Source organism: Candida dubliniensis, chromosome 5 (assembly GCF_000026945.1).
Source record: "Candida dubliniensis CD36 chromosome 5, complete sequence".
NCBI classification, from domain to species: Eukaryota; Fungi; Ascomycota; class Pichiomycetes; order Serinales; family Debaryomycetaceae; genus Candida; species Candida dubliniensis.
The window spans coordinates 714,861-732,752 of NC_012864.1; the positions used below are offsets into that span (position 1 = coordinate 714,861).

Sequence of the window (17,892 nt, forward strand, 5' to 3'; positions counted from 1 at the left end):
CTGTACATGACCAATTCAACCTCACATTAGGGCTATAGCCCTAATACTGTATATAAAAACATCCATGCACCAATAGTTAATGAGATTTCCCACAAGATTTTTTTTTTTTTCTCTTCTCACTCTCACTCTCACTCACTATAGTGTGGGTTGTCTCACTAACAAACAAATCACATAGACAAAAAAAAAAAAACAGTGCCAAATTCTAAGTGCGTCCGTAGTGTGTAGAGGTGTGTACGTGAGAAAGAACTAACCTGAAAAAAAAACAAAAAAAAATTTACACTTGAAAAGTGATTTTCATATAGAGAAAACTTTTGTCCTTTTTCATTTTATTTGATTAAACCCCTCAACTTTGATACTAATCAATAGCCCAAGATGTCTGACGTTGAAGAACAATACCAAGAAGAACAACAACCAGTCGTTCAAGAAGAATTACAAGTCGTTGAATTAGCCACTGCCATCCCATTGGATGTTCAAGAAGCTCAAAGAGAAGTCAAATTATTCAACAAATGGTCTTTTGAAGATGTTGAAGTTAAAGATGTTTCATTAGTCGATTACATTCAAATCAGAAACCCAGTTTTTGTTTCCCATACTGCTGGTAAATACGCTTCTAAAAGATTCAGAAAAGCTCAATGTCCAATTGTTGAAAGATTAACCAACTCTTTGATGATGAATGGTAGAAACAATGGTAAAAAATTGAAGGCTGTTAGAATCGTCAAACATGCTTTAGAAATCATTCACGTTTTAACTGAACAAAACCCAATCCAAGTTGTTGTTGATGCTATTGTCAACTCTGGTGCTAGAGAAGATTCCACCAGAATTGGTTCTTCTGGTACTGTTAGAAGACAAGCTGTTGATGTTTCTCCATTAAGAAGAGTTAACCAAGCTATTGCTTTGTTGACTATTGGTGCCAGAGAAGCTTCATTCAGAAACATCAAAACTATTGCTGAATGTTTAGCTGAAGAATTGATCAATGCTGCTAAAGGTTCTTCTACTTCTTATGCCATCAAGAAGAAGGATGAATTAGAAAGAGTTGCTAAATCTAACCGTTAAGGGAAACAAAACCAAACCAACACAAATCAAGAAAAAAGAAAGAAAGAAAGAAGAGTACTTGGGGAGACTGTCATTATTACGTTTATACATATTTTTTTGCAAATCAAATAAACCAAAAAAATATAAAAACCAACAATCTAATATATATATTACGGGTTTTAACATCTTAAAGATGATAATATTAATGTAATTTTAACCTCAAAAATAGAATCCAACTAATGTATATATTTATCAACTAAACATAATATTAGATAATTATATTAAAATGTGTCTCTTGATCTATAAGATAGCCTATTCTATATGCCTTTGTTTTAAACTTTGATGGGATATAAAGCACGAATAAAGAACCCAGTCAAAGTGTTGTTTAACAAATTCTCATATCTTTCTACTCGTTCTATTAAGATTGATTCTTCTTCTTCTTCTTCTTCTTCCTCTTCTTCCTGTTCTTTTTCACCATCTTTTTTAACATGTTGTTCATTATCTTGACATCTTAAATAACCTCCTTTGGTAGTTCCAGAAATTTCAAGTAATTTATTCTTTGTAAATTCCAATCTTAAAGTCAATTGTTTTTTAATTAAAAATTCTCGAATCAATATCATTAACAAGAAACAAGCGAAAAAGCAAGCACCAGCAAATATCTGTGTATGCAAATAAGGTCTTTTAGAACCAGGAACTACCAATGCAAGGGCTATTACTTCAGACACAAGACAAAAGAATGACACAGTTATATTAATACCTGACCATGCTGCTGGCATTTGTTCCATATGAGGATCTAAAACATCAGCAGCTAATGGTTGAGCTAAAGAGGAACCAACTCCAATCAATAACCCAACAATAACTACAAAGGCAATCAAAGAACCAAATGTTGTGGCATTAATCCAAAAGGCATAAAGTAATATGGTAATTACCAAACATGCACTGGTAGTAAAATTTGCTCGTCCGATTCTATCAGCCGTGAGACCCATACTAGGACGTCCCACCATTTGAGCAGCATTCATAACTGATGTCAAAATTGACCCTTGATAATGTGAAAGACCCACTGAAGTAGCATACGATGACATGGTAAACAACATCAAGATATATCCAATAAGAGCAATTGAAAACCAAAGAGCTATTAAAATTATTCCTCGATTTTTAAATACATGAACATCAAAGATAGCTTTGATACTTTCAATTATAAAAGTTTTACTCAAACTTTCTTTAAGTGGGGGTTGTTTATAATTACGAGGTCTCATGATTAATGCACTAAGTAAAGTAGAAAATAAAGTGACAAATCCAACCATTCTTAAAGCCCATCTTTGATCTCCAGTGTCTTGAATGACTTTATTAACACTTAAAGAAAAAATCAATCCTCCTAATCCAGCACCAGAAACACAAATACCCATTGATGTTGCCTTTTTTTTTTCAAACCAAGTAGGTAATACCAAAGTTGCTGGTATAAAAATCAACAGGAATGATATCCCAACGGAAACTCCTTGAGTTAAATATAAATGCCAAATTTTTTTAGCAAATGAAGCACAAATCCAACCAAGAGTTTGGAAAACAATTCCAAGACAACAAACAAATTTAAATCCCAACATTTTATATAATAAAGCACTTAATGGTGATAAAATATTAGCCATAAATACCACAATTCCTCCAATTAAAGCATAATCATATTTAGTAGCTTCAGGGAAAGTATTACTTTCAAGATAATAATTTAAAAAAACCCCATAACCTGAATTAGCACCCCAAGTGGAAAACATTGCCATCATGGCACAAATTGCCATTATCCAAGCCATCCCACCATCTGGTTTATAATCTGAATCCTTCTCCTTTTCTTCATCTTCATCCTCATCGTCAACAAAATCTTTTTTCTTTTCTTCATTTATTGATAAATTATCTCTTTGTGAATCACCACTAATTGGTGAACTTCTTGATGATGGTTTTGAATTTTCATTCAATTCTTGTTGTTGTTGTTGTTGTTGTTGTAAATGTAAATGACGTCGCTGCAGTTCTAAATCAGTGGTTGAATGTTGACGAGAATCAATAATATTTGTTGTTACTCGATCTATTTCATTGGTTAAAATATATTCAGCATCACCAGTTTGTTTATAATTATTTTTATTTTGTTCATCAATTTGTTGATCATCTTTAATCCCACTAATTATTCGTGAAAGTTCGGAATGATTAGTTCTTGTTCGTGAAAGTCTAGAATATGTGGTTTGTTGGGATTGTATTGGATGAATTTGATATTCTTCTACTTGATTTGTATTTATTTCTTCCACATCTTCTAGTCCATCATCATCATCATCATCATCATCATGAGACATATCAGAAGAAATGCTTGATTTAGTTGGACCATTTTCTTCTTCTGCTTCTTCTGGTGTATGAGCCATTTTCGGTTAGGTTTATGTTGTTGTCAATGAAAAAAAAAAAAAAAGAAGAAAAAAGAAGTAGAACAAGAAATGCAAAAGCTGGAGTTGTAGTTTTAATAATGTGGCTTGTGATTATAATTCTTATAATAATCAATATCTTCCTCCTCGGACTGAAAACAAAACTAAATATCAAGGTTGTTGTTTAATGCTTGGCAAATATAAGGTTTAATGTATTCCAATAGAAGATGAAAGGAATAAGAAGAAGAAAATAGAAAGAGGAAAAAGAATGACATATATATATATATTGTTTTATTGGCCATCATCTTCTTCATTTGGGTTTATTGTTTCAATTGTTAAGTTGTGTGTGTGTGTGTGTGTCAAATTAACAAGTTTTTGGTGATTTGAAGAATAAGTAAGCAAAAAAAAAAAAAAAATTAAAAACAAAGCCGACGTACATTCTGTCCCAAAATTACAACGATAATAGATTTACTAAGCCGCGCTGACAAATAAAATTTTAACGGCATCGTCTACCCGAAACCAACCAACCAACCGACCAACCAACTACCACCCCCACCCCCACTCCACACTAAACATCATAACCTTGCCTATGACTCTTTATAATATCTTGTACAATATGAGAAAAAAAAAAATTAAGGGTAGATATTTATTAAGAAAAGGATATGTATACCCCATTAATGAGTCAATAGTAGTAGCATAACTTTGCATAAAAACTGATAGTTTTTGTCGTTCCAGATTATACTCACTATATTTTGTGTGTGTTGCCGGCAAAACTTTTATCCCGGTTAGAAAAGATGAACTGAATATTAGTATGACTAAATTCTTTCAGTCTAGTTTTTTTCAAAATTTCATTTAATATCAACATGTAATATTAATTGCAAATATTATCATTAATTAATTATAATCAGTTATTTCAACAGAGAGTTTGTTCTTTTTGCATCTATATGGTGTTTGTTTAAACACACTGTGAGGGAATTAATTTACAACGCGGAATTATCTGGAGATTTCAATCTCCGGCTATAAAAAAAAGTGATAAAGAAAGAAAAAAAAAAAACAAAACAAAACAAAACTTCAAACCACTTATTCAGGACGGGGAATATGTTTCTTCTTAAATGAGGGGTTGGCAAATGTATATATAAAGCCACGGAATACAATCTTAGTTAATCTTGGAGTTTAAACGATTCAATTTTGGTGGGAATTACATTTCCTGTACTGATGTTGTTGTAGAAAAGATTTCTTTGCTCACTTAAAGTTCTAGTAATTTCTGGAAAGAAAGGTTGTTTATCAGTATTATTATAAATTAATTGCTACTAGTTATTGATGATATTATTCCCAAATAAACATTAGAACCCATCAACCCTTGACTCAAATTAATACTTACATATGGTAGCAATAGCCACTAAATACTCAATAGAATCTGATAACATCTACACGACTTTCTTATTCTCTTTTTTTTTTTTTTTTTTTGGTGACAATGCAATGCAATTTTCAATAGATGTTGGGAATTCATGATAACCAATATTATATGGAGGAGCTTTTTGTTTTTTTTTCTTTTCCCAACTAAAATCAATTGCTAATCAAACATTTAATAACGCCACCACTACTATTATCACAAGTCATAGTGACTGATATATTTATCAATATTCAATACTTCTAACATGTCAGGAGCATCTGATTTTTTATCTAAAGGGATAGATCTAGTACAAAAAGCTATTGATGCCGATACGGCTACTCGATATGAAGAAGCTTATAAATTATATTATAATGGATTAGATTATTTAATGTTGGCAATAAAATATGAGAAAAATCCTAAATCTAAAGAATTAGTGAAAAGTAAATTTACAGAATATTTAACTCGAGCTGAACAATTAAAAGATCATTTAGAAAAGCAAGCACAAAATAAATCAACGGCAGAAAGTTCAGTGAATGGATCAACCAAGGCGAAAAAATCTAATAGTAATGGAGATGGAGATGATAATGATGATGCTGATACTAAGAAATTACGTGGAGCATTAGCTGGAGCCATTCTTCTGGAAAAACCAAATGTTAAATGGTCAGATATTGCTGGATTAGATGGGGCTAAAGAAGCATTAAAAGAAGCAGTTATATTACCGGTGAAATTCCCACAATTATTTGTTGGTAATAGAAAACCAACATCAGGAATATTATTATATGGACCACCAGGAACTGGTAAATCATATTTAGCTAAAGCAGTAGCCACTGAAGCTAATTCGACATTTTTCAGTGTATCATCATCGGATTTAGTTTCTAAATGGATGGGAGAATCAGAAAGATTAGTGAAACAATTATTTACTATGGCAAGAGAAAATAAACCATCGATTATATTTATTGATGAAGTTGATGCTCTTTGTGGACCTCGAGGAGAAGGTGAAAGTGAAGCTTCAAGAAGAATAAAAACTGAATTATTAGTACAAATGAATGGAGTTGGTAATGATTCTCAAGGAGTTTTGGTATTAGGAGCTACTAATATTCCTTGGCAATTAGATGCTGCAGTTAGAAGAAGATTTGAACGAAGAATTTATATTGCTTTACCTGATGTTGAAGCAAGAACAAGAATGTTTGAAATAAATATTGGGGAAGTGCCTTGTGAATGTACTCCACATGATTATCGAATATTAGCAGAAATGACTGATGGATATTCAGGTCATGATATTGCTGTTGTGGTAAGGGATGCATTAATGCAACCAATTCGTAAAATTCAACAAGCTACTCATTTTAAACCAGTGATTGATGAAATTGATGGGAAAGAAAAATTGACTCCTTGTTCTCCTGGAGATGAAGGAGCTCAAGAAATGAATTGGATGGATCTTGGTACTGATGAATTAAAAGAACCTCCATTAACAATCAAAGATTTTATAAAAGCAATTAAAAATAATCGACCAACAGTTAATGAAGCAGATATTGCTCAACATGTTAAATTTACTGAAGATTTTGGTCAAGAAGGTAATTAGAGAATGTATTGGAGCATGTTTTTATAGTACTAGGTCTATGGGCCCCCTTTTTTTTTTTTTTTGGGCATTAAAAAAAAAAAAAATATACAATAAAATCTAAACAAGTAATATTACAAATTGAAACGAAAAGGCTTTTTTTTTTTTTTTATTTTCATCTTTGTCTATATGATATATCTTCATTATCAATTCTCATTGGTGATCTTGATCTATCTCTTTTAGATTGTTTCAATTTATCAGCAAATAAATCATCATCATAATCATCGTTGCCATCGTCGTTGCCATGATTGTGATCTTCATTAACATTTCTATTATCACTTCTACTTTTTCTTTCTCCCTTTAATTTATCAGCAAATAAATCTTCTTGATCATCACCAATATTATTATCATTATTGTTTTTTCTTGATCTATAACCAGCAGGATATTTATTTCTTCTTTGAGGATCAAGATGTTTCCGTGGTCGTGATCTTCTTTCTGGTTCTCCATGAATCAAATAATATCGAGAATATTGTGATGCATTTTTAATTTTTCTATCCAGTTGAAATGATTGACGAATAATTAATTCTACAAACACTTCATCTTCTTCCATATCACCGGCATCTTCAACTTTTATTTGATTATTATTATTATTATTAGTTGCTTCATTTGCCAATTTTAATCTATTAGCCAAATTTTGATGTTTTTTAAAATCAATTATTGGATTATATGATTTCCCTTTCCGTTCAATTATACTTTGATTAATATATTCTTGTGAACCTAATTTTTCTAATATTGGTGATTCACTAATTTTTTGGAAACTTTTATAACAATCATTAATAGTTTGGAAAACTATATTAACAGAATTATCATCAATCCATTCAATTTTAAATTCAATCAGTTGATCAAATGGAATTAATTCATATTTTAATTCATTAGTTTCAGGATTTATTATAGTGGTAATATAATTAATATAATAATCAATATAATTTTGTATATCATTAGTTGATAAATTATCAACACCAATGATTTTAATGGCTTCAGGTCGAATGATTTCAATAGTTCCTTGATTAGTAGTGATTTCTATTGATTGTTGTTGTAATTGTTTCAAATTTTCTGATTCATCTTCTAATGATTTTATTAAAAATCCTCCATATGGTGCAACTTCTGGTTCAGTCATCATAAGTGAATGTGTGAATAAGTTTGTTTTCAATCTTTTGGTGGTTTGTTGGAGTTTTTTGTTTTTTTTTTTTTTCATCAATAATTTCATTCTCTATTTTGTTTTGTTGATTAGTTTTTGTCTCCTCAGCACAAACCACATCACAACACAACAGAATGAGAATTTGGACATCCTCTTATAAAGGGAGAAAAGGTATATACAATCACACTTAAGGGAAAAGATTAAAAGACAATTATCTAGTTTTAGCCTTTATTTTACTACTACTACTACTTCTAATTCTTTTGAGGTTTATGTCTTTTGTACAAAAACTTATAAGCTACAGATGGCAGAAGAAAAAGAAGAAGACGAACTAACTTGTAAGTTGATCAACTACAAAACATACAAGAATCTTCCATTTTATATAGTTGTTGCAAACAATATGTGAACATTTTTGTTTCAATAATAATACAAAATAATCATTATATAATTTTGACATAGGAGGGAAGGGGGGGGAAGGGTGGAAGTAAAAAACTATTAGTATAACATATATTGTAAGGATATGTAATAACTCATCCTCAAATAACCTATATTAAGTACAACTTTCTCTCGACCCCCCCCCTCCCCCCCCCTCCCCAGTGTTGCATATTCTCGGGACTTTGTTGTTGAAAATGAAATTTATTCCTTATCAATCTCAATATCTTCATTATTTGTAACTTTTTCATCTTCCACATTTTCTTCTTCATTTATATTTCCATTATTATTATTATTATCATCATTTTCTATTGGCTTTGAATCTGTTTGTTGATTTTGTTGTTCTATTTCTTTATATTCACGAATAAATAATACATTATTACATCTAATAAAAATTTCTCCAATCAATTCTTCTTTAGTTGTATTTATATCATCGGATATTATTTCATAAGTTTGATCTAATTGTAGATTCATATAATTATCAATTGATATTAATATACCTTTATATTGAGTTTTATTCCATTTTAATCGAACTATAATGGATTTACCTATTAATGATTTTAAAAATGGTGTTGGATTGATTGGTTGGAACTAAAATAAATATAAGGTACCTTGTTAGTATAGAATTCAAGTATAACGAGTTATTGAATATAATAAAATAGTATTGTATACATACATTTGACATGATATTAGATGTGTGTTGATAGTTGTTGGTTGATAGATGAGATTGAAGGAGGAGGAGGAGGTAAGTATTATGTGTGTGTGTGTAAAAAAATGTAAAGAATTTTTTTTTTCTTCTTCTTCTTCTTCTTGTTCTTCTTCTTTTCACTGTTTCTTTTCGTGTTGTTGAAAAATTATCAACAAACAACAACAACAAACAACAACAAACAACAACAAACTCTACATCCCTTTCTTCATCAAAAGTTCAAACACCATCTTCTGCATCCCCCCCCACACTTCCCCTAGAAAATCAAAACATCATATATATATATATATATATATATACTTTAAATATGGATAAATCAACAATTCGAGTATTTATAATTGGTGGATTAATTCGATTTTTATTACCAACAATAATTTTCCCTCAATTAACATCAATATTAGATTCATCAATATTATTATCAACACCAATAACTAGTTTTAAATCAATTCAAGAATCAATTTTTTATTTTTTCCATAATATTGAATTATATAATGGAGGAATTAATCATTCACCACCAATTTTAATAATTTTATTATCATTTTTAGGTAATATTAATGAATTAAATATGGATAATAATTTAAATAAAATTGGATATGATTTATTATATACTATAATTGATTTAATAATTGCTTATAAAATCATTATAATTAATCGATGGTATAATAATTATCAACAACAAAAACGACAACAAAAGAGGAATAAGAAAAAAGAAGAAGAAGAAGTAGAAGTAGAAGAAGAAGAAGAAGAACTACAAAAAAATTCATTGGGAAAATTTGATGATTATTTAATTGGTTGTTTTTATTTATTTAATCCATTAATTATTTTAACTAATTTAAGTCATTCAAGTATTATTTTCAGTTGGTATTTCATAATTGAAAGTATTATACAAATTATTCAATATGAAAATATTTCTCGTTCAATGATTTCTTTAGCTATTGCTAGTTATCTTTCTTATAGTCCAATTTATTTATTACCTAGTATATTAGCATTAGGTCATGTCATCATTAGAGATAAAACTAACTTGCAACAACAACAACAACAACAACAACAACAACCACCAAAAAAGAATGTTAAAGATTTGATTATGAAATTATATGTTGAAGGATTAGCAATTTTTTTAATTTGTGAAATATTATTAATTATGATATCATTTATAATTACTGCAAGTTGGGAATTTTTAGATAATGTATATTTAACAATTATATTATTTAAAAATCCAAGACCTAATATAGGATTATGGTGGTATATTTTTATTGAAATGTTTGAAAATTATTCATCATTTTATTTAATTGTTTTCAATATTTATACTTGGATTTTTATATTACCATTCACCATTAGATTTTTCCAATACAAAAACAATAATAATAATAAATTTTTTTTACCAATTGGTGATTCATTTTTAGCAATAATTTTATGTCTTTGTTGGATTTCATTTATTAAACCATATCCAATTCTTGGAGATTTAGGATTAATATTATCATTATTACCAATTTTAAATAATACTATTATTCAATATTGTAAATTGAAAAATATTATCGGAATAATATTAATTATTGGATTATTATTGGCACCAATATTTTATTATATTTGGATTGTTTTAGGTACAGGGAATGCTAATTTTTTTTATAGTATTACTTTAATTTGGGGTAGTATTCATGGATTAATTTTAATGGATTTAATTTGGACAAAATTGACTTTAGATTATTATATTGATAATGAAATTGAAATTGATATGAATGATGGTATTAGTTTAGCACAAATATAATAATGAATGTGTCCTCCCATAAAAAAAAAAAAAATATGCATAATATTATAATATTATCTCCAGATTTATAGGTAACTTATATTTGAAAGTTAGAAATATCAAAATTGTGGTTTAAATAAAAAGTATAAGAAATTAATATCATTACATGTTATTGATTTTTCTTCTTTCAATTACCTCCCCCCCCTCTAACTCCTTCTCCCCCCTCTAACTCCTTGTTATCTGTAAAATTAAGTGTGGATTTATTGACTTCCAAAAAAAAAAAAATTTAATCATAATCATAATCTTTATCTTTATAAAGGATGATGTAGATAATAATAAAATATAGGTTCTTAAATCTATCTATTTAAGAATTTCCTACCGTTTTCCTTTCAAACTGTTTAGTGATATTAATGTTTATTCTGAATATCAACAAATATATTATTGATACTGATCATTCTATAACACACACTATGTGAGTTATTTATAACTATTACTTGTCTAACTATTACTTGTCTAACTTTTAATTCTCAATTATACACCAAAAATGAAATCTTCGTTAGTTAGTTAGTTAGTTAGGCATTTAGTAGTAGTAGTAGTAGTAGTAGTAGTAGTCGTAAATACATATAATATATAGTATGGGGGGTTATGAGGAGTTATGAGGAGGAGTTATGAGGAGTTAATATGCAAGTTACGGATAAAACAAAACAATAGTGGGGCTGTTACAACAAGACCCCAAAAAAGAAAATTAGAGATTTACCCCACTAAGTTAGGAAACTGTTTTTGGTTTCAGGTTTCTTTTTGCATCTAATAATATATATATATATAGCATCCATTCATCCATTAAATTTATCATCATCTTCAAGTTCAAGTTCAACTTCAAAAAAAAAAAGAAGAAGAAAAATTATTTTGTTACTAATAAACCAATAGATGATGATGATGATAGTAAGTAAATTCCTCAAAACATATTGAATTTAATTCGTCCGAGGTATTATAGAATTTTTTTTTTTTTTTTTTTTTTAAGTTCCATTTATAATATAAGCAAAATAAATGAAACAACTACAGGAAACAACAACAACAACAACAACAACAACAACAACAACAACAACAACAACAACAACAACAATAATGCTGATGATGATGATGATGATGATGATGATGATTTGAAAAATTCCATATCTATTCTATTTTTTTTTTTTTAATCGATAACTAACAAAGTACTAAATAAGAAGAAGTAGAAGAAGCAGAAGAAGCAGAAGAAGAGGTAATATATTTTTGTATCTTATCTATTAGATTCATGTGATTCAATATTTTTAAAATCCCTCCCCCCCCCCCCCACATCTGTTGAGGAACTTGCTTTTTTTTTTTTTTTTTTTTCATTTTTCAGTTTTATTGACTTATTTGAAAAACAACAAGGCTTTTTTTTTTTTTTGGTTTTAAATTCCTTCCGGTGTGACATTTCTTCTTGTTGTTGCTGCTGCTGTTGTTGTTGTTGTTTTCTGACATCACCATTCATTATCATTATTACTAAACAAACAAATTGAAGCCATTTCTTGCTTTTCCATATTGTGTATAATAACGAAATGGGGGAAAAAGACAGAAAAACAGAGAGAAAGGGCAACTGTGGTAGTTGTGGTGGTTGCTAGTGATGGTGGTGGTGGGGCAACAAGGCGGGGGGTTGGTTGGTTGATAGCGCGGTTATACCAATTGATTGATTGGCTGTATCAGATAAACGTATAATATTACATTCTCTCTCTTTTTTTCCCCGATAACAAATGAATGTAATTTTGAATAAATATCAAACTCCGAGGATATGTCAACAACAACAACAACAACAATAATAATCATAATAATTTATGCACCTGAATTAATATTATTATTATACTATTAGGAACTAATAACAAAATTGTTTGTGTTAGGTATCATTAAAAGAGTTATTGATTAATGTTTACTCCGACCACAAGATCACAAGATCACAAGACCACAAGACCAAGTAAAAAGAAGAAAAAGAAAAAGAAAAAGAAAAAATTGAGTCACTTCGGATTAAGGGATGTTTTTTCTACTTTCTGTCGGAAAAAAAAAAAAACAAAAAAAAAAAATAAAAGTATGAGTATGCACAATGGGGTAAAAATTAAAAAAAAAAAACTCCGAAAAAAAAAAAAAAAAAAAAACAAGAAGAAGAAGAAGAAGAAGAAGCTAAAGAAAGAAAAAAAAAAAAAGGTTGTTGATAGGTTGATTGGTTGGATTGGAGATGATGATGATGATGATGATGATGATGATGATGATGATGATGATTTTTGTTTGAGATATTATTAAACAACTAACTAACTAACAACATCAACAGGAAAGAGGAGAAGAGAAAGGAGAAGAGAAAGAAGAAGAAGAAGAAAAAAAGCATATTAACAACAACAATAAGTATTGAAAATTCAAGCTTTTTTTTTGATTGTTAATAGGATGTCCTTCCCTCCCTCCCCTCTTCCTCTTCCTTTTCCTCTTCCTACTTCTTCTTTCCTGTTATTGTTAGTTTAAAGTGTTTATTAAAAAGAAAGTTGGTATTGATTTCTTTTCTCTCGACTCCGCTTTTTTGTTAGTTGTTAGTCAAGTTGTTGTTTTTCATTATTAAATAATAATAATAATAATTACTAGTTGTTATTCATTATTCATTATTCATTATCCGAGGCATCAAATATTTCTTTTTATATTCTTTTAAGTTTGCTCTCTTTTTTTTTTTTTTTTTTTTTATACCCCTCCTTTACAACAGTTTTGGGTGTATTGAACTATCTAATTCTAATAATAATAATCATCATAATAATCACAAGAAAAATCAACAACAACACAACAACATCACTCTTATCGAAATTGACAAAGTATCTAATAAACACGGAGCCGATAAAAAAAAAAAACCAACCAACCAAACAAAACTAAAACTAAAACTAAAACTAATACTAAAACTATAAAACCTACAAAATTGCTTTTTATTTAGGAGTTTCCCTTTATTTTTACTCCTTTGCGTTAGTGTAAATCAATGAATAAGTTTAATTTAAACTCCGCTACAATAATAGAAATGTCTCGAGAGAGACTAACAACAACAATAGATGTTATGAATTTAAAGTTTAGTAATTAAAATTCTTCGAGAGTATGAAAGAGAAAGAAATTACTTGGTTAGTAGGAGAGGGTTGGTTATGTTGATTTGTTTTTATTATTGATCTAGATTTGTAAAAGACAAAAAAGTGGGACAATTTTTTTTTTTGAAGACATAGCAAAGCAAAGCAAAGTGGATAGATAGAGAGGTTGTGAAAATGTGGAAAAAAAAAACTCCGTTCTCCGATAAATGCATGCATATTTGTCACTACTACTACTACTACTACTACTTTGCAAAAAGAGATTGGTTAATTAATTATTTACCAATAACAATAACAACAACAACAACAGCCGAGTAAATTGAATAAGTAAATAGGTAGCGAATAATTTGTTAGTATTGAAGAATAAGTGTAGTAAATATAACCTGATACTATTTATATATTTATTGTCACATTCATTCATTATTTCAAATCATAAGATTTTTAATTGTCCCCTTTGTTTCTGTCGTATCGTATCATCATCTCCTCCTCCTCCTCCTCATCCTCCCCATCCTATCCCATCATCTCTCCACCCCATCATCTCTCCACTACCAAAATCTATATCGTCATCTCTATCATCGTAAGATATTAATATAAACTGACACACACACAAAAGGAATAGGTATTCTTCTTCTTCTTCTTCCTTTGTGCTCTATATAAATTAAATTTTTTTTTTTAAAAAAACAAACCCTATCCTTCAACTTTTCAAATTTCACAGCAATAACACTAATAATAACAACAACAGCTATATAAAAAAAAGGAAATGAAATAGCTGGCGAAAATCAAGGGCAAGCGCCTCCGAAAAAAAAAAAAAGAGTCATCCGAGAGACATGCAAGTTTAATGAAGATCAAATTGAAGATGATTAGAATTCATCAAATGACAACAACAACAACCTATTATTTGTGTAATTTATGCCACCAAATAAGGAAATGTAAGTAAGTAAGTAAGTAAGTAGACAAGTTAAACAAAAAGAACCACAAGCCTCCGAAAAAAAAAAAAAAAAAAAAATAAATAAACCAAAACAAATCGGTTCCGGTTTTTTCCTATTGAAAAAAGATTTTCGAGTTACGACATTTTTCCTGTTTCTTTTTGTTAGCGTTATTGTTAGCGTTAGCGTTATTGTTATTGTTAAAGTTAAAATATTATCCGAGGTGTATAAGTGTGGCATAATGTTAGAATATATGTGTTTTTTTTTTTCAACCCTTGCATTTATGAAGAGATGTTAAACGGGAATCGGAATTTCAACCGAGTAAATAAATAAATAAAGAAAGAGACAGAGAGAACTCCGAAAATTGAAGGTTGAAGTATTCTTGTTTTGTTTCCTTCCTCCACATTTATACACAAAAAAGGAAAAAAAAAATTTTTTTGTACTTGATTTGTGGTGTACAAATAAGTAGTCAAACCTTATAGTGTATCTAGTATGTAATGAATGAAGAAGTAATAAATATCTATAAAACAACATTCAACTTAGGTTAGAGAAGAAAACTTGTTTGATTTCTAATGTCACAAGAGAAGAAGAAGAACAAGAACAAGAACTGGAGACCGTGCCCTTCTTAAAAAAAAAAAAAAAAATGAGGAGAAAAAAAAAAAAAAAATCCAACCATCTTATATGCAGTACATCCGAGAGGCGAGGACGATGAGCAGTAACAGTAGCAGTAGCAGAAGCAGAAGACTGTGATTAACAATGAAATGTCTCTCACTCTCTCACTCTCTCTCACATGTGCGACATTTCCCCTCAAAAAAACAATTTTTTCTTTTCTTTTTCTTTTTCTTTTTTTCGGTTTTCGGTGTTGTCAATTTTGCAACAATTTGCTCTTTGTCTTGTCTTGTCTTGTGTTGTCTTGTCTTGTGTTGGATTTAATATCGGAAAGACGAGGAAGAGGAGAACTTAGTGTTTCTTTCTCTCTTAAACTTTAAACTCCTCCTTCCTTCATAACCCTCCCTTCCCCCCTCCGCCCCTCCAACCAACCAATGTACAAACAATAGAAGACTAAACTTTCTCTTTTTTATTTTATTTTTATCTTTCTTTCTTTTTATCTTTTTATCCCGAGCATATTTCACATTTCACATTTCACATTTCACAATATATATATATACTTCTACAAATCATCTCCTGCCAAAAATATTTTTATTTCTATTTCCCTTTTTCACCTTCTTCCCCTTCTTAATATATAAATTTATTCTAATTATTATTTATTCAATCATGTCTGACTTATTATCTTATTCTATTATGAATAACAACACTACTACTACTACTTCCACAAATAACAAATATCATTCAAATCATACTAAAACTGTATTACCACCAATATCATCTATTACTAATCAATTACCTCCACTAGGGTCTATTATTACATCTCCAATTAGACCTTCAACCATTAACAACAATTCCAATATTAATTTACCTACATTAAATCAATACTATGATAGATCATACACTACTACTACCTCCACCACCACCACAAACAATGGTTTAACAACTCCTTCTCCACCTCCATTAAAATATTCTTATAGTAATAATAATCTTACTGAAGCTAATTTATCTAAATTTGAAACTTCAAGAAATTGTCATGGATTAGGATTATTAAGTTCAGCAGTATTATATCAACAACAAAATAATTGTTCAACTTCATCATCTTCATCATCTTCATCACCTAATGGATTAACATTAGTTACTCCTCCACCTTCATTAACATCAAGAACTTCTTCAATTTCTTCTATTTCAACTCCATCATCTCCTCATATAAATGATATATCTATTACAAAAACCTCAACAATCACACCAACAACCTCAAAAACCTCAAAAACTTCAACAATTATACCAACATCAAAGAATCAATGTCAAGTTCCAACTAAAAGAAGACAAAGATTAGGTCCATCATGTGATTCTTGTCGAATTCGTAAAGTTAAATGTGACGCTGAAATTCAAATCATTAATGAAGAAACTATTATTAATGAATATTGTTTACAAGTTGATGAAATTAATGAAATCAAATCTGGTAAAAAAAAATTATTATTATCATCATCATCATCAACAACAACATCATCAACATCATCTAATTGTTTAGAAAATGGTGGGACTACTACTACTACTAATAACAATAATAAAGCAATAAAAATTGAATTAATTTATAGTCATGGGAAATTTATTAAATTTAAAAGTTGTCAAAATTGTATTTATAAATTAAATGTTGATTGTTGTTTTAAAAATGGTTATACTAAAGAAGATATTTTACATAATAAAAAATTGAAAATTTTTCATCCTGTTACTACTACCAATACCAATACCAATACCACCACCATCAACAGTAATAGTAATAGTAATAGTAATAGTGGTGGTGGTGGTGGTAGTAAAAGAATTATGAAAAAGAAATTACAAAAATGATAGAAGAAGATTTACTCTTCTATATTCTATTTTTTTTTTCTGCATTCATTCATATGTTTATTCATATCTTCATTCATATGTTCATCTATTCATTCATTTATTCATTTATTCATATATTCATTTTGGTTTTATTATTATTATTGTTTTAATTCTTTGTTAATTTCCATACCAAAAAAGAAAAAAGAAAAAGAAAAGGTTTATATCCTTCATTTTTTTTTAAAAAAAGGGGAATATAATTATGGTTATGGTTTGAGGTTTGAGGTTTGAGGTTTGAGGTTTATTTCTTCATTTATTATTGATATTTATATTTATATTTATATTGATTCATTTGTTTTTTAGAGAAAGAAAGAGAAAGTTAGATAGATAGATAGATAGATAGAAACAAATTATCCAGCTGGAACTGGAACAACACATTAAAAAAAAAAAAAAGGGGACTTATTCCCCATATTTTGTATTTTATATTTTGTATTTTATATTTTGTATTTTATATTTTATATTTTGTATTTTATATATATATATTTAATAATTGTTACTATCATATTACTATTACTACTATTATCACTAATAATATAATATGTTGTGTTTTGTTTTGTTTTGTTTGGTTTGGTTTGGTTTGGCCCTTTCTTTTTTGTAAATATATTATGTTTTCTGTTGTTATAACAAACCTTTTAACATTGACAAAAAAATACAAGTTTATGTAGGTTATTAATATTATCTTATCCCCATAATCATCATCATCAAAAACCTGTCACAACAACAACAACAACAACAACAACAACAACAACAACACAATATGATATGATGGTTTTTGTTGAAGGGACTAACCGTGGGAATCTCCACCACCCACCAACACCATCACCACAACAACTATCACAACCGCCGTCGGAAAAAAAAAAAAAAAAAGAAACGACCGTTTTATACGTGTGTTCGTGTGTGTGTG

At 28.9% G+C, this 17,892-nt stretch overlaps 7 protein-coding genes across 7 annotated transcripts; 4 read left to right on the top strand and 3 right to left on the bottom strand. All coding sequences in view use genetic code 12, as the record gives it.

Moving 5' to 3' along the window:
* Positions 1-372: 372 nt before the first annotated feature.
* Positions 373-1,050, top strand: CD36_52860 (40S ribosomal protein S5; the record flags this gene model as incomplete). The annotated part of the gene is made up of 1 exon (XM_002420541.1): positions 373-1,050. The coding sequence occupies one exon, from the start codon at positions 373-375 to the stop codon at positions 1,048-1,050; it is 678 nt and encodes a 225-aa protein (XP_002420586.1).
* A 311-nt stretch (positions 1,051-1,361) lies between these two features.
* Positions 1,362-3,428, bottom strand: CD36_52870 (transporter of the Major Facilitator Superfamily (MFS), putative; the record flags this gene model as incomplete). The annotated part of the gene is made up of 1 exon (XM_002420542.1): positions 1,362-3,428. The coding sequence occupies one exon, from the start codon at positions 3,426-3,428 to the stop codon at positions 1,362-1,364; it is 2,067 nt and encodes a 688-aa protein (XP_002420587.1).
* Positions 3,429-5,083: 1,655 nt separating this feature from the next.
* Positions 5,084-6,397, top strand: CD36_52880 (AAA ATPase involved in endosome to vacuole transport, putative; the record flags this gene model as incomplete). The annotated part of the gene is made up of 1 exon (XM_002420543.1): positions 5,084-6,397. The coding sequence occupies one exon, from the start codon at positions 5,084-5,086 to the stop codon at positions 6,395-6,397; it is 1,314 nt and encodes a 437-aa protein (XP_002420588.1).
* A 151-nt stretch (positions 6,398-6,548) lies between these two features.
* CD36_52890 (conserved hypothetical protein) lies at positions 6,549-7,553 on the bottom strand (the record flags this gene model as incomplete). Its single annotated transcript, XM_002420544.1, has 1 exon — positions 6,549-7,553. The coding sequence occupies one exon, from the start codon at positions 7,551-7,553 to the stop codon at positions 6,549-6,551; it is 1,005 nt and encodes a 334-aa protein (XP_002420589.1).
* A 651-nt stretch (positions 7,554-8,204) lies between these two features.
* On the bottom strand, positions 8,205-8,685 carry CD36_52900 (small nuclear ribonucleoprotein, putative; the record flags this gene model as incomplete). Its single annotated transcript, XM_002420545.1, has 2 exons — positions 8,205-8,591; positions 8,677-8,685. The coding sequence occupies 2 exons, from the start codon at positions 8,683-8,685 to the stop codon at positions 8,205-8,207; spliced, it is 396 nt and encodes a 131-aa protein (XP_002420590.1).
* Positions 8,686-9,013: 328 nt separating this feature from the next.
* Positions 9,014-10,471, top strand: CD36_52910 (GPI transamidase subunit, putative; the record flags this gene model as incomplete). Its single annotated transcript, XM_002420546.1, has 1 exon — positions 9,014-10,471. One exon carries the CDS (start codon positions 9,014-9,016, stop codon positions 10,469-10,471), a length of 1,458 nt encoding a protein of 485 aa, XP_002420591.1.
* A 5,299-nt stretch (positions 10,472-15,770) lies between these two features.
* CD36_52920 (sterol uptake protein, putative) lies at positions 15,771-16,952 on the top strand (the record flags this gene model as incomplete). Its single annotated transcript, XM_002420547.1, has 1 exon — positions 15,771-16,952. The coding sequence occupies one exon, from the start codon at positions 15,771-15,773 to the stop codon at positions 16,950-16,952; it is 1,182 nt and encodes a 393-aa protein (XP_002420592.1).
* Between the last annotated feature and the right edge of the window lie 940 nt (positions 16,953-17,892).